At 52.5% G+C, this 12,316-nt stretch overlaps 1 protein-coding gene across 1 annotated transcript in view; it reads left to right on the top strand.

Annotated features, from left to right (window-relative positions):
* Positions 1 to 3,710: 3,710 nt before the first annotated feature.
* The window catches only part of BPIFB4 (BPI fold containing family B member 4), a 30,501-nt gene continuing 21,895 nt past the window's right edge, over positions 3,711 to 12,316 (top strand). Inside the window, exons 1-6 of the mRNA XM_023250913.2 lie at positions 3,711 to 3,816; positions 5,560 to 5,683; positions 6,471 to 6,533; positions 7,176 to 7,695; positions 8,664 to 8,768; positions 9,581 to 9,724. Of these exons, the coding sequence (XP_023106681.2) occupies positions 5,578 to 5,683; positions 6,471 to 6,533; positions 7,176 to 7,695; positions 8,664 to 8,768; positions 9,581 to 9,724 (938 nt within the window). The 5' untranslated portion in view covers positions 3,711 to 3,816; positions 5,560 to 5,577. The remainder of the gene's footprint in view (positions 3,817 to 5,559; positions 5,684 to 6,470; positions 6,534 to 7,175; positions 7,696 to 8,663; positions 8,769 to 9,580; positions 9,725 to 12,316) is intronic.

The raw sequence follows: 12,316 nt of genomic DNA, 5'->3' as shown, positions 1-12,316 counted from the left end.
CCTGTCCTCTACTCCCCTCCCCACTGTCTGTTTTTCAGGACCTGTGTCTTTCACCCTGTCTCTCTGAGCTGATTCTGCGTCTGTCTGTCTCTGTGTCTCTGAGACAGAATGGGACTTCTCTCTGAGCCAAAGGGTGAATAGGAGTCCTCTAGGGAGAAAAGGAGCCAGCATTCCAGGAAGCAAGGGTGACCTGGTCCTGCCCTGGAGGGATCCCTACTGTCTGCACATTGGCAGTAGACTTACCTGGGGACAGAACAAAGCTACACTAAATGCTCATAGTGCGGATGGGGAAATTGTTGGCGGACCCCAGACCATACAGCGGCAGAGTTGGGGTGGGAAACTGGGGGTCCCGCCTCGGTCCTGGTCCTCCCGTTGCTCAGGATGGGCCTCCTGGGTCCTGGGGAATGGCCTCAAGTTGGCATTTATGGGTGGGCTCAAGGTGCCAATAACGTTTTGAGAAGTGACACAGGATCTGGGGAGGCAGAAGAGTTAGAGCCCATCTCAAAGTTTGTCCACCATAGGAATGACCCCGTGACCACCCATCAACCCTCCCACCTTCCCACCCTCCTTCCCTCCCTCCCTTCTGCCCCCTTCATCCACTCACCCTACAATTATGGGAACCTATCGGCATGTATGCCAAGCCCGGTGCGAAGTGGCATGCTGGGATTTATCTTGACTCTTTTCCCACTTCCATTGTCCCCCCACTCCTGTCCAGAGCAGGGCAATGGTTAACTGAGTGGCCCGGGTTAGCTGTCCGAGTTCAAATCCCATCCTGCCTACTGATCAGCCACGTGACTTTGGGCACATCATTCAGTCTCTCTGACTCTTGGTTCTTCATCAGTAACTTGGGGATAATAGGAATAAGGTTTTGAAGGTTACCCAGCACTTAGCATGGTGAGCTCATGCACTGCTCTGCCCTCTCACCATGGCTTCATCTACTCGCTCCTCTCCGCCTGCACCCCGCACACCCTCCTCATCAATCTGTCTCTCCCTCCTCTGTCCCATCCCATCCTCCACCAGCCCCCCCCCCCTTGTCCTCATCTGACCATCTCATCACCACTGACAGCCCTTCGTTGTCTGGATTCTCACTGCCAGCAGGAAATCATCCAAAATCCCAGGGTGGCATTTGAGACCGCCCGTGACCTGGCCTCCGCCGACTCCTCTGGGAGCACGGAGAAGGAACAGAGTCGTCTCTGTGTCTCAGGCTCCTCATCTGTGAAATGGGAACACTCCCGGACTCACTCAGAGGTCATCTGAGGATTAAATGAGAGAATGTGAAGCACAGAGAAGAGCGCCTGGCCTGTGGTAAATGCACGTGATGTGGAGCCAGGCCCTTGGATGGCATTTCCGTCTTCCTGAGCACCAGACGCTCCCCCCAAGTGTGCCTGGCAAACTTGCTGTCCCTCAACACGCAAGGCACCTCAGCCCCCAGCCTCTCTGTGCCACAGGCAGGGTCCATTATTGTACCCACCACATTGGATTGTCACCCCTTGGTCCCATTGTACCGCTCGACCAAGAGCGCCGCCAGGTCAGGTATCTGCTTCGTTATGGTGAGTCCTGTGGCCTCATGGAGTAGCAGTGAGAGAAGCTTGTCTCCACTGGGCCCCAAGCGTGTATCAGTCTCGTGTTACATGCTTCACACCGCTTACCTCACTTCATTTTTATCGCGACCATAATCCGTGGACAGGGTCTCTCTGTTTTACATGTGAGGGAACGGAGGCTCAGAGACGCGAAATTGGACAGCTTCTCAGTGGTGGAGCCAGGATTTGAACCAGATCCTTCTGACCCTAGTTCCAAAGCCTGGATTTTTCACTGCTATGCTCTAAATGTAATACCTGCTGCATTTGTTATGTATTTACTGTTCCAAGTGCTTTGGATACACCATGTTTTCGACTCTGTGAGCCAACCGTGCTTTCTAGGAACTGTTTTTACCCTCATTCCATAAGTGAGGATGCTGAGGCACAGAGAGGTTAAGTGACTTACCCACAGCCACACAGCTGGGAAGTGACAAGACCAGGATTTGAACGCAGGCCCCCTGGCTCCACAGCCCAGCTCTGAACCTCTGCACTTAGAGTAGAGGCCTGAAATGAGATGTGCAGGGAGCCCCCCCCCCCACCATGGACAGCTCCCTTGCAGCCCTGGCCGCTGACCATTCATGACAGGAACGGGCTGAAGGAGGGGTCAGGAATGGGAGCGGTTCTGTTTCCTGCTCCCTCAGCCCCCCTGCCTGAGCCCCCCACTTGGCCCCCTGCATGACTCAGTCACCTCCCAGGGCCTGGCTGCTTCAGCCCCAGACAAAGGAGCCTTTTGGACACTAAGTCCAGGTGATCTCCCTGGCGCCAGTGCTGTACTAATCCTCTTGGTGCCCTAGGGGACAGGCCAGCCTCATGGCCCCCAGGGTCTGGCTGGTCTCGGGCCTGAGGAGGGCACAGAGCCTCAGGCGACTGAGAGAACCACCTTCCTGTGTGCACCGCCCTCTATAGTTTACAGTGCACCCAGTGGGGAGTGAGAGCATGCATGGTCCGTTCCCTACACTGGCATCTGTGCCTGTGCTGGCTGGCGGTGGGGCACACGCCTGGTTCGCCAGAGCCACACCATATCACATGGGCTGTCGAAGGTGCTGGGTGGGCCAAGGAAGGGGCAGGCTTGGGGTTGTCACAGAAAGCTTTGCAGAGCAGCTGACATTTCTGTATGACTATGACCAGTGGAGTCTAGAGAAGGGTGTTCTGTGGCAAATATTGCACGTGCAAAGGCCCAGAGACAGGGAACGGAAGTGGGGAGTGGAGAGAGGAGCAGACCCACCTTGGATGCCAAGGAAGGGACCTGGGCTGTGTCCCAGCAGGTCTTGGAGGGGCAGTGGCTGCCTCTGGAGGCGTTGCCTGGGAAGGGGCAGGAGGGAACATTCTGGGGTGATGGAAAGTTCTATATTGAGACAGGGGTGTGGGCTCCATCGTTGAATAAAATTGTCAAAGTTCAACAAATAAACACTTGGGACTTGAGCATTTCACTGTCTGTAAGCTTTATACCCAAAGAAAACAATCGCAATGGCATACGTATTGAAGTGTTTACGGGGAAATGTACCATTCCCTGCAGTTTACAGTTCTTCCAAATTCACTGTATGTGTGAACAGTTCATAATGAAATATTGGGAGAAAAATCTTCAGGTCAAAAGAAGCCCATCTACTTGTTCTCTTCACACCAGCCCCAAGTTTGGAGAGTCAGATCTATATACATCTCCCTGAATCTTCAAATCAGTCCTGTGAAGCAGGTGTTATACCCATTTAGCAGATGGAAATGATGAGAAGCACAGAGAAGGGAAGTGGCTGGCCCAAGGTCATGTGGCGAGTTGGGGGTTGAGCTGAGTCTGAATCTGAGTTAGCCTGCTGCTGAGTCCAGTCTGGGGGCACTTCCTGGCTGCCCAGGCCATCTGGAGTGGGCAGAGGCTGACTTAGAGCTGGCAACCAGATGCACCTGTAGGTGTTTTTGGTTCCCCCACGTGGGGGCCTAGCTGGAGTCTCCAGTAATGTGTCCGGACCAGGGGCTGATAAACCTCAGCTCATGTGACACCATCCGGGAGTGAGTGAACGTAGCTCTCAGAATTAGCCACAAACCGCAGCTATTTGTGGTTTTGGAGCTCGATGTCTGATTTGCAGAGCAAATCTGGATTCCAGTCTCTCATAATTACATGGTGTTTCCCTCTCTAGGTCTGGACTCAGACCCAGCTGCTATATAAGGCCGGCCTCTGAATAGACTCAGGCAAAAGCAGAGGGCCTGGTGAATAGGACCTCTCAAGACTGAGCTGCCAGGACCTTGCAGGGTAAGGAGGAGCCCCTTCCCTATTCAGTGTCTGGGCAGGGGGGAGGCTGAGGCCTCAGGAGACAATGAGGAGAGTCTCAGACTGGAAACCTGCCGGCGTAAACCCTCTCTGAGCCTCTTCTGTCTTTCCTATAACATGGACATAGAAGAGCCTCTCAGGGAGGCTCTGAAAAGGGCCTGAGTCACCCCAGTGACCTGAGTTAACAGAGCTGCACTTACACTTCTCAGGGATTTGGGGTATCTGGTGCCTTTGCTTTTTCTCTGAGACTCCTCAGCTGCTTGCCAGATCTCCCTCCATTGGTGCCATCTTTTTAACTGAAGGTGATGATCCCTCTTTGAACAGAGAACTTTCTGGGTAGTGGGTTAGGATGAGGTAAGGAAACCAGAAAAAGATTTTTTTGCACATGTTAACCCTTCCTATTCTAGTATAAATGAGTGCTTCCAATATTCTGGGAGTAGATGGAGTGGGGAAAAAAACCTGGAGGCTTTGGAAAAGGGAAGAGGGTGCATAAGTGGAGGGGGCTGAAGCCAATGATTTTACAATGTGGCCCAGAGGAGAGTCCGTGGTGCTCTGAAGCTGGTGCTCAGGTAGACTGAGTTGACAGAGTGAGAGAAGTGGGTGAAGGCATGGAGGCAGCAAAATAAGGTTTCTTAAAGACTGAGCAGCTTATCCCAAAATGCATGCTTCCTTGCTCCCAATCGATAACACTCCACACCCACTTCTTTTTTTTTTTTAATGTTTATTTTTGAGAGAGAGAGAGAGAGAGAGAGAGAGCAGAGGAGGGGCGGAGAGGGAGGGAGACACAGAATCCCAAACAGGCTCCAGGCTCTGAGCTGTCAGCAGAGAGTCTGATGTGGGGCTTGAACCCATGGACCGCAAGATCATGACCTGAGCCGAAGTTGGACGCTTAACCAAATGAGCCACCCAGGCGCCCCCCACCCGCTTCTTAGGGGTCTAAAATAATAGTTCCAAAACAGTAACAGTAACTGCTGTTCATTGCCTAGTATGTACCAGAAACAGTGTGTTAGTGATTAGGAGGCAGAGGTTCAAAAAGGTACATTCTCTTGTCTGAGGATTAGAACCCAGATAGCCCTGATCCAGAGCTCTTAATCTCAAGTACCTGGTATAGAACTGTCTCCTTCAAAGAGGTAGGAGTGATTTTTGGCTGGATGGATGCATGAAATTGTGGCTAGATGAATGTGTTGATAGATGGATGAACTGATAGAAGGATGGATGGATGGATGGATGGATGGATGGATGGATTTATGAAGGGGTGGATGGGTAGACAAGAATGGATGGACAGATAGATGGAAGAAAGAAAGGAAGGACAGATGGAAGGAAGGAAGGAAGGAAGGAAGGAAGGAAGGAAGGATGAGTGGATGGGAGGATGGATGGATTGGTGGGTGAACAGATGGGTAGATGCTGGAGAGATTCTCCCTAGAGTCTGCCTGCTGTGAGTTTGCTATTTTGGTTGGAGTCCTCATGACCTCTCTCCCTGATGCTCCATTTGGAAATTTCATCTTGGGGGATAATCAGACATCCATGGCTCTAGGACAGTTTGGTTAATGGGTCTGCTCTGTGTCTCCAGATTCATTTCATTCATTCAACTTAGAAGATGGTATTGGGAATTCTGGACCCTGCCCCGTATGTCCCTGGGCCTCGGGATCCCGATATGATTCTTGGAAGGGAGTGCCTAGCTCCACCTGCTTCCAGGGTGGTGACTCTGATGCACTGTCTCCTCAGCAGGGAAGCAGTGCCAGCATGTGGACAGCCTGGTGCGTGGCTGCTCTGTCTGTGGCAGCTCTCTGTGGCACCCACGCAGAAACAAACACTGTCCTCAGGGTTACCAAAGACGTGCTGAGCAATGGTGAGTCCAGGCCTGCGGCAGTCAGGGGTGACATGGGGTGGGCAGGGCAGTCCAGCCAACTCTGAAGTCCCAAGGACCCTCTTCACGTCAGGTGGGTGGGTAAATTATTCCCCCTTTTGCTTTTGGTTACCATTCCCTACACACTCACACCATATTGAGGACTTCATGCCTGAGGCGGTAGAAGCAGTGACTAAGAGCTTGGGTCCTCGAGTCAACCTTCCCAGGGTTCAAATACTGACCGACCTTAAGTCCACAACTTGAATTCTCTGAGCCTCAGTTTTCTCGTCTGCAACATGGATGTCTGCAACATGGATGTGATTGTGGCCCCCGTCATAGAGGACTGGTTTGAGAATGAACGAGGTAGCCTTCTGAAAACGTGGTCCCGTTCCTGGTACATACATTGAAGGCTTCAAATGTGGGGGCTGTAATTATTCCCCCCTTTAATTCTTGGGAGCTCATTTTTGTCATCTGGCAAACAAAGACCTGCTCTGATGCCATCCAAGCAGGTTTATAAGCTCTAAAGTGTGGAGCACTTGAAAGGGAGTAGAAGGAAGAAAATCTTTCCAGGTTCGGTGAATGATGTTGAAATCTAGTTAAAGCAAGAGCAGGTCCAGGTTAGCAGTCAGTGAGCCCACCTGAATGTCAGGGCTGGATTGGTCTGTGGGAGTCTTCCCATTCGACCTTGACATTCTACTGGTGGGAAAGGTGGGGCCCAGAGAGCCAAGGAGTGGGCCAGAGGTGGTGCCTGGGGGAGGAAGCCCTCACTAATGCCTTTGCTTCTCTGCAGCCATTTCAGGCACCCTGCAGCAGAGTGATGCTCTCCGCTCAGCCCTGAGAGAGGTGCCCATGGGTAAAGCTGGTGGTGATGGTGGAGGACCTCTCCTGGGGGGTCTGCTTGGTGGAAGTGGAGGTGGTGGGAGCGGTGGCCTTCTGGGGGGCCTGCTTGGTGGTGGGAGTGGAGGGGGTGGTGGTGACCTGTTGGGTGGGGTTGGGGGAGGCTTATTGGGTGGCGGAGGCAGCAATGGTGGGGGGCTTTTGGGTGGCAGTGGCGGGGGGCTGTTGGGTGGCGGAGGCAGCAATGGCGGGGGGCTCTTGGGTGGCAGTGGCGGGGGACTCTTGGGTGGCAGTGGCGGGGGGCTGTTGGGTGGCGGAGGCAGCAATGGCAAGGGGCTCTTGGGTGGCAGTGGTGGGGGACTCTTGGGTGGCAGTGGTGGGGGGCTGTTGGGTGGCGGAGGCAGCAATGGCGGGGGGCTCTTGGGTGGTAGTGGCGGGGGGCTGTTGGGTGGCGGAGGCAGCAATGGCAAGGGGCTCTTGGGTGGCAGTGGCGGGGGACTCTTGGGTGGCAGTGGCGGGGGGCTGTTGGGTGGCGGAGGCAGCAATGGCGGGGGGCTCTTGGGTGGCAGTGGTGGTGGTCTCTTGGGTGGCGGTGGTGGTCTTCTGGGTGGTGGCCGACACCATTACGATGACTACAGACGCGTTGAATTCCCCCGAGGTGTCGGTGGCATTCCCTACAACGATTTCCATGTTCGAGAGCGCCCCCCCAAATATACCAATGGCAAGCAGCTTGGCGGTAATTACAAGTATGGTCACATCGAGACCAATGACAACACTGCTCAGCTGGGGGGCAAATACAGATACGGTGAGATCCTTGAGTCAGATGGAAGCATCAGGGACCTCCGAAAAGGTGACTACCGCAATGCTGACAATGCATATGGCGGCCACAGGGGCCGTGGGCAGTACAGGTCGGCCGAAGGTGCGGCAGCCGTGGGCAGGCTTCACCGGAGGGAGCTGCGGCCCGGAGAGATACCACCCGGTGTAGCCACTGGGGCGCTGGGCCCAGGTGGTTTGCTGGGCACTGGGGGCATGCTGGCAGCCGATGGCATCCTGTCGGGCCAAGGTGGCCTGCTCGGAGGAGGTGGTCTCCTTGGTGATGGAGGACTTCTCGGAGGAGGTGGAGTCCTGGGCGTGCTTGGCGAGGGCGGCATCCTCAGCACCGTGCAGGGCATCACCGGGTAAGGAGGGGCCAGGCTCTCCCTATCAAGCCCAAATGATGAACTTAACAAACATGGTGATCACCCCAGGGGCCTAGAGTTGGAGGGGTGACAGTCTTCAGAGCCCCATGCACTTCAAGACTTGGCCTCAGGACTGGACATCTTGAGAGTCCCAAGTTGTGTGGCTTTGGGTCTAGTCACTAAACAGCCCTGAATTTGAGTCACAGCTCACCTTTTTATGTATGTGTGTGACTTTGGGCCATTGTTTTCATCTTTCTGAGTCTCAATTTGCTCATCTACAGAATGGTCATCATCATAGTTAAAGTAGAAAATGTGCAAGGATTTAAAGCTACACACATATAATTTCAGCTATGCCCAGTCTCCTTCTCATATTCTCATAGTCACTATTTAATTCAACAAATACTGAGCACGTCTCCTATGTGCAGGCCACTGTGTTGGCACTGGGGACAAGGACACATGGTTAGCCAAGAAAAGACACATCTCCAGTCCTCACAGAGCTTGCAGGCCGATGGGGTATATGGGCTTTGATAAAGATGCCTGAAAATAATCATGCAATTATAACACTGGTTAGCAGCTCATGGAGAAATAAGGATGTGTATAGTGGGGGAGGTCAGGGAAGGCTTCCTGGAGGAAGAGGGTCTTAAACTGAAAGCAGAGAATTTGTAGGAAGGAACCAGGAAAAGAAGGGCAAGGATAAGCAGGGAGAATGTCATCTTTACAAGAAAAAAATTCAAAGGAAATACAAGGAAATGTAAACATTGGGCCTCCAGGCAATGAGAGTGTGGGTCATGGCATTTTTTCCCTGTCACTTCTCTGTGTTTTCCAAGTTCTATCCACAAACCTCAGTTCTCGTTAGAGTTAGCGGGAATGAATGTGGCACAGAGAAGGGGGTGTATGACACAGGGCACCCCCAGTGAAGCGTGGCAGACCCCGGGGATGACCATCTCACCAGCCTGGGTCCTATGCAGGCTGCGCATCGTGGAGCTGACCCTCCCCCGAGTGTCCGTGCGGCTCCTGCCTGGTGTGGGCGTCTACCTGAGCTTGTACACCCGCGTGGCCATCAATGGGAAGAGGTGTGTACCCTCAGCCCTGGAGGGGTCCCCACCACCCGAGGTCCTGGATGAAAGATCTTGAGCAGGTCATTTCCCCTGTCTGCACCCCAGCCTCTTTGTCCGTAATGTGAGGAATACTAACACTGAATGTGTTACCGGCACCTGACTTATACCCTTGGGCTCAGGCCATCTTCCCGTCCCAGTCAGCAGTGAAGGTAGCCTGCATGGGTGTTAAGATCTGGGAGGCTAGAGACAGGTGACAGCCTGGCTTTGAATCCTGACTCTATTACAAGCTCTGTGACCTCTGGTCAGCCCCTAATGTCACCAAGTCTTAGTGTCTTCACCTGCCACGGACATAGTGACATCTCCTTTTCCAGGTGGCTGTGGCCGCAAGGGAGGGAAAGCAAGAAAATGTCTCCCTGATAGTGCCCGCCACAAAGTAGGTGCTTAGCGGAGGACTTTAGAGAGTGGACTTTTGTGCTGATTTCTCCCCAGGGGACGAGGTCCTGTCTATGAGGCTAGGTCAGTGGGTAGTCACTTTGAAAACCAGAATTTATGTGTAGAGTTCATTTATTGACTCCTGTTCCCAGCCTTTGAGGCTCTCTCATTGACTAAGTGGGAGATGGATTTGTTCATGGATGTAGAGGGCCCCGGGAAGCCTTCTGGTTTGGGACCCCTAGAGATGAGCAAGGCGCAGAATAGATGCACGACAACAAGGGGCGGGGACAGCAAAGACAGCCCAAGGTGCAAGGTGCTGGGTAGAACTGAATGAGGCTGGAGGCCTGGAGCCTGAGGTTGACTAGCCGTCTCCCTGGCCCCACGACCTCCTCTAGTCTCATTGGCTTCCTGGACATCGCGGTGGAAGTGAACATCACGGCCAAGGTCCGGCTGACCATGGACCGCACAGGCTACCCTCGGCTAGTTGTAGAGCGATGTGACACCCTCCTGGGGGGTATCAAAGTCAAGCTGCTTCGAGGGTGAGTACCGGCGGGCAGTGGAGTGCCTCGGTGGATGGTGGAGCGGTCTATCTTTGATAAACCATGTGGTCAGGAGCAGAGGCTCTAGAAGCAGCCTGCGGTTCAACCTCCACGATTCCTTGCTGTGTGACTTTGAGCAACTCTGCTGCCCTCTGAATCTGAGCTCCACTTGCTGTGTCTGTGAAATGGGCTAATTCTCTTTCCCTTTGGAATGGAGATAACGAATGCAAAACAGTACAGAACCTGGCACATTTTAAGTTTTCTGAAGAGGGGCGCCTGGGTGGCTCAGCTGATTACACCTCCAACTCTAGATTTCGCTCCCCTCATGATCTCACGGTTTGTGGCTTCGAGCCCCGTGTTGGGCTCTGTGCTGACAGTGCGGAGCCTGCTTGGGATGCTTCCTCTCCCTTTCTCTGCCCTTTCTCCCCTCTAAAAATAAATAAATATTTTGAAAAAGAGTTTTCTGGGGCGCCTGGGCGGCTCAGTTGGTTTAAGCATCCGACTTCAGCTCAGGTCATGATCTCGCAGTTTGGGGGTTTGAGCCCCACGTTAGCTCAGTGCTGACAGCTCAGAGACTGGAGCCTACTTCAAATTCTGTGTCTCCCTCTCTCTCTCTGCCCCTCCCCCGCTCATTCTCTCTCTCTCTCTCTCTCTCTCTCTCTCTCTCTCTCTCTTTCTCTCAAAAATGAATAAAAATTAAAAAAAAAATTTTAAGAGTTTTCTGAACATATGTCTAGCGGGAATTTTCTGTCCCTTGGAGCCCCAACTCATGGGGAAGTTTCCCAGTTGGTTCTATCCAATGCAACCTTGGTTAGGGGTTGGGTTTTTTTCTATCATAGCCTCCCCACAAAGTGGCCAACACAAACAGAGAGGTTTCAAGTGTGTGTGTATTGAGGGGTACGCTGCCTCCAGGTGATGGTCTTGGATGAGGGCACACCAGGGCAGCTCAGAGCTGAGCCCCTTTCTCCTCCCTCCCTGGCCTTCATCATGGGAAATGGGTCTTTTTGGCTTCTCCCATTGAGGCCTCTGGCTGCCTGCTCCTCCCCCTCCTGTCTTATCAATCTCTTTGCCCCTGTCACTCCAGTGCTCATCTTATCTAGACTTTGGGAGCAGATAACTTCACTGTACGACTCGACCCCAAGAATTTCTGATTCATGTGAGCTTTTCTGAGTCTTTGTTTCTGCTCTAGAGTGGGTCAGGACAGAGAAAATTGGCCCCTGATATTTTGGTGAGAAGAGGAGGGGAGAGAAGCACCCAGAAACCTCAAAGATTGATTTTTTAAGTTTATTTATTTATTGTGAGTGAGAGGGTGCGGTGCTTGAACCCATGAACTGCGAGGTCATGACCTGAGCCTAAATCAAGAGTTGGATGCTTATTCAACTGAGCCACCCAGGCGTCCTAAAACCTCACAGATTTTTTTAATTTTCTAGGAAATATTTTTGGTAGTACATGGTTCAAAGATATAAAAAAAATACAAAGGCACAGACTGGAGAGCCCCCTCTCACCCTGTCTCCCATCTCCCCCCCCCCCCCCCCCCCCACCAAGCTCACTGTGCTTGTTTCTTTTCAACGTTTATTTATTTTTTGGGACAGAGAGAGACAGAGCATGAACGGGGGAGGGGCAGAGAGAGAGGGAGACACAGAATCAGAAACAGGCTCCAGGCTCTGAGCTATCAGCCCAGAGCCCGACGCGGGGCTCGAACTCACGGACCGCGAGATCGTGACCTGGCTGAAGTTGGACGCTTAACCGACTGCGCCACCCAGGCGCCCCATCACTGTGCTTGTTTCTTGATTCTCCTTCCAATTCTTTTCTACAAATGAAGCAAACATGAACATAGAGTCTCATTCCCCACCCTCCTTTTAACGCAAGTGGACACATACTATAAACATCACCTTGCACTTTTTCATTTACTCTATTTGGAGATTTTCCTGTATTTGGACATCGAGAGCTTCCTTTTTGTTTAACTTTTTACAGCTGTGTGGTATTCCGTTGTCCGGATGAGCCATCATGTATTCGTCCAGTCCCCTGGTGTGGGGACATTGCAAGTTGTCTAATCTTCTGCTCTGACGAATAGGTTACAGTGAATTATGTACATTTTAAACATGGGCCGATGTATCTGTTGGATAATTTCTCAGAAGGAGACAACAGTCTGTGCCCTGAATGGACATAGGTTAAATTCAAATTACCCCCCCTCCACACATATGCACACACACGCGCGCACCCATGCATGGATAAATTCTCAAGGGCCTTATCATCCACAGAGCATTGGAACCAACACAAGGTCCCTTAAGCTGTGAATCCACCTAAGAAGGAGACCAAAACGTGTACAGAAATGTTCTAATTAGGGCATGATCTCAAGAAATGCTTTGCTCTGTCAAACTGGCAAGCGTTGGACACAAGCTGGGAGGGTGCAGGCAGGGCAGTGTTCAGTGGGGACAGAAGGGCGGATTTTTAAGGGGCCAAGCTATCGGTGACACTGCGTGAGGATGACCATGTTTCGCTCACCTTCTCATCGCTGCGGGGCCTCGGGAAATAAACCCTTGCCCTACAAGTCTGTCTGTCTGTCCATCTATGTGTCTTGCCTATGCATCA

The sequence above is a fragment of the Felis catus genome, chromosome A3, assembly GCF_018350175.1.
Source record: "Felis catus isolate Fca126 chromosome A3, F.catus_Fca126_mat1.0, whole genome shotgun sequence".
NCBI lineage: Eukaryota > Metazoa > Chordata > Mammalia > Carnivora > Felidae > Felis > Felis catus.
The sequence above is the reverse complement of the archived record's forward strand: the minus strand, read 5'-3'. Positions and strand labels throughout refer to the sequence as shown.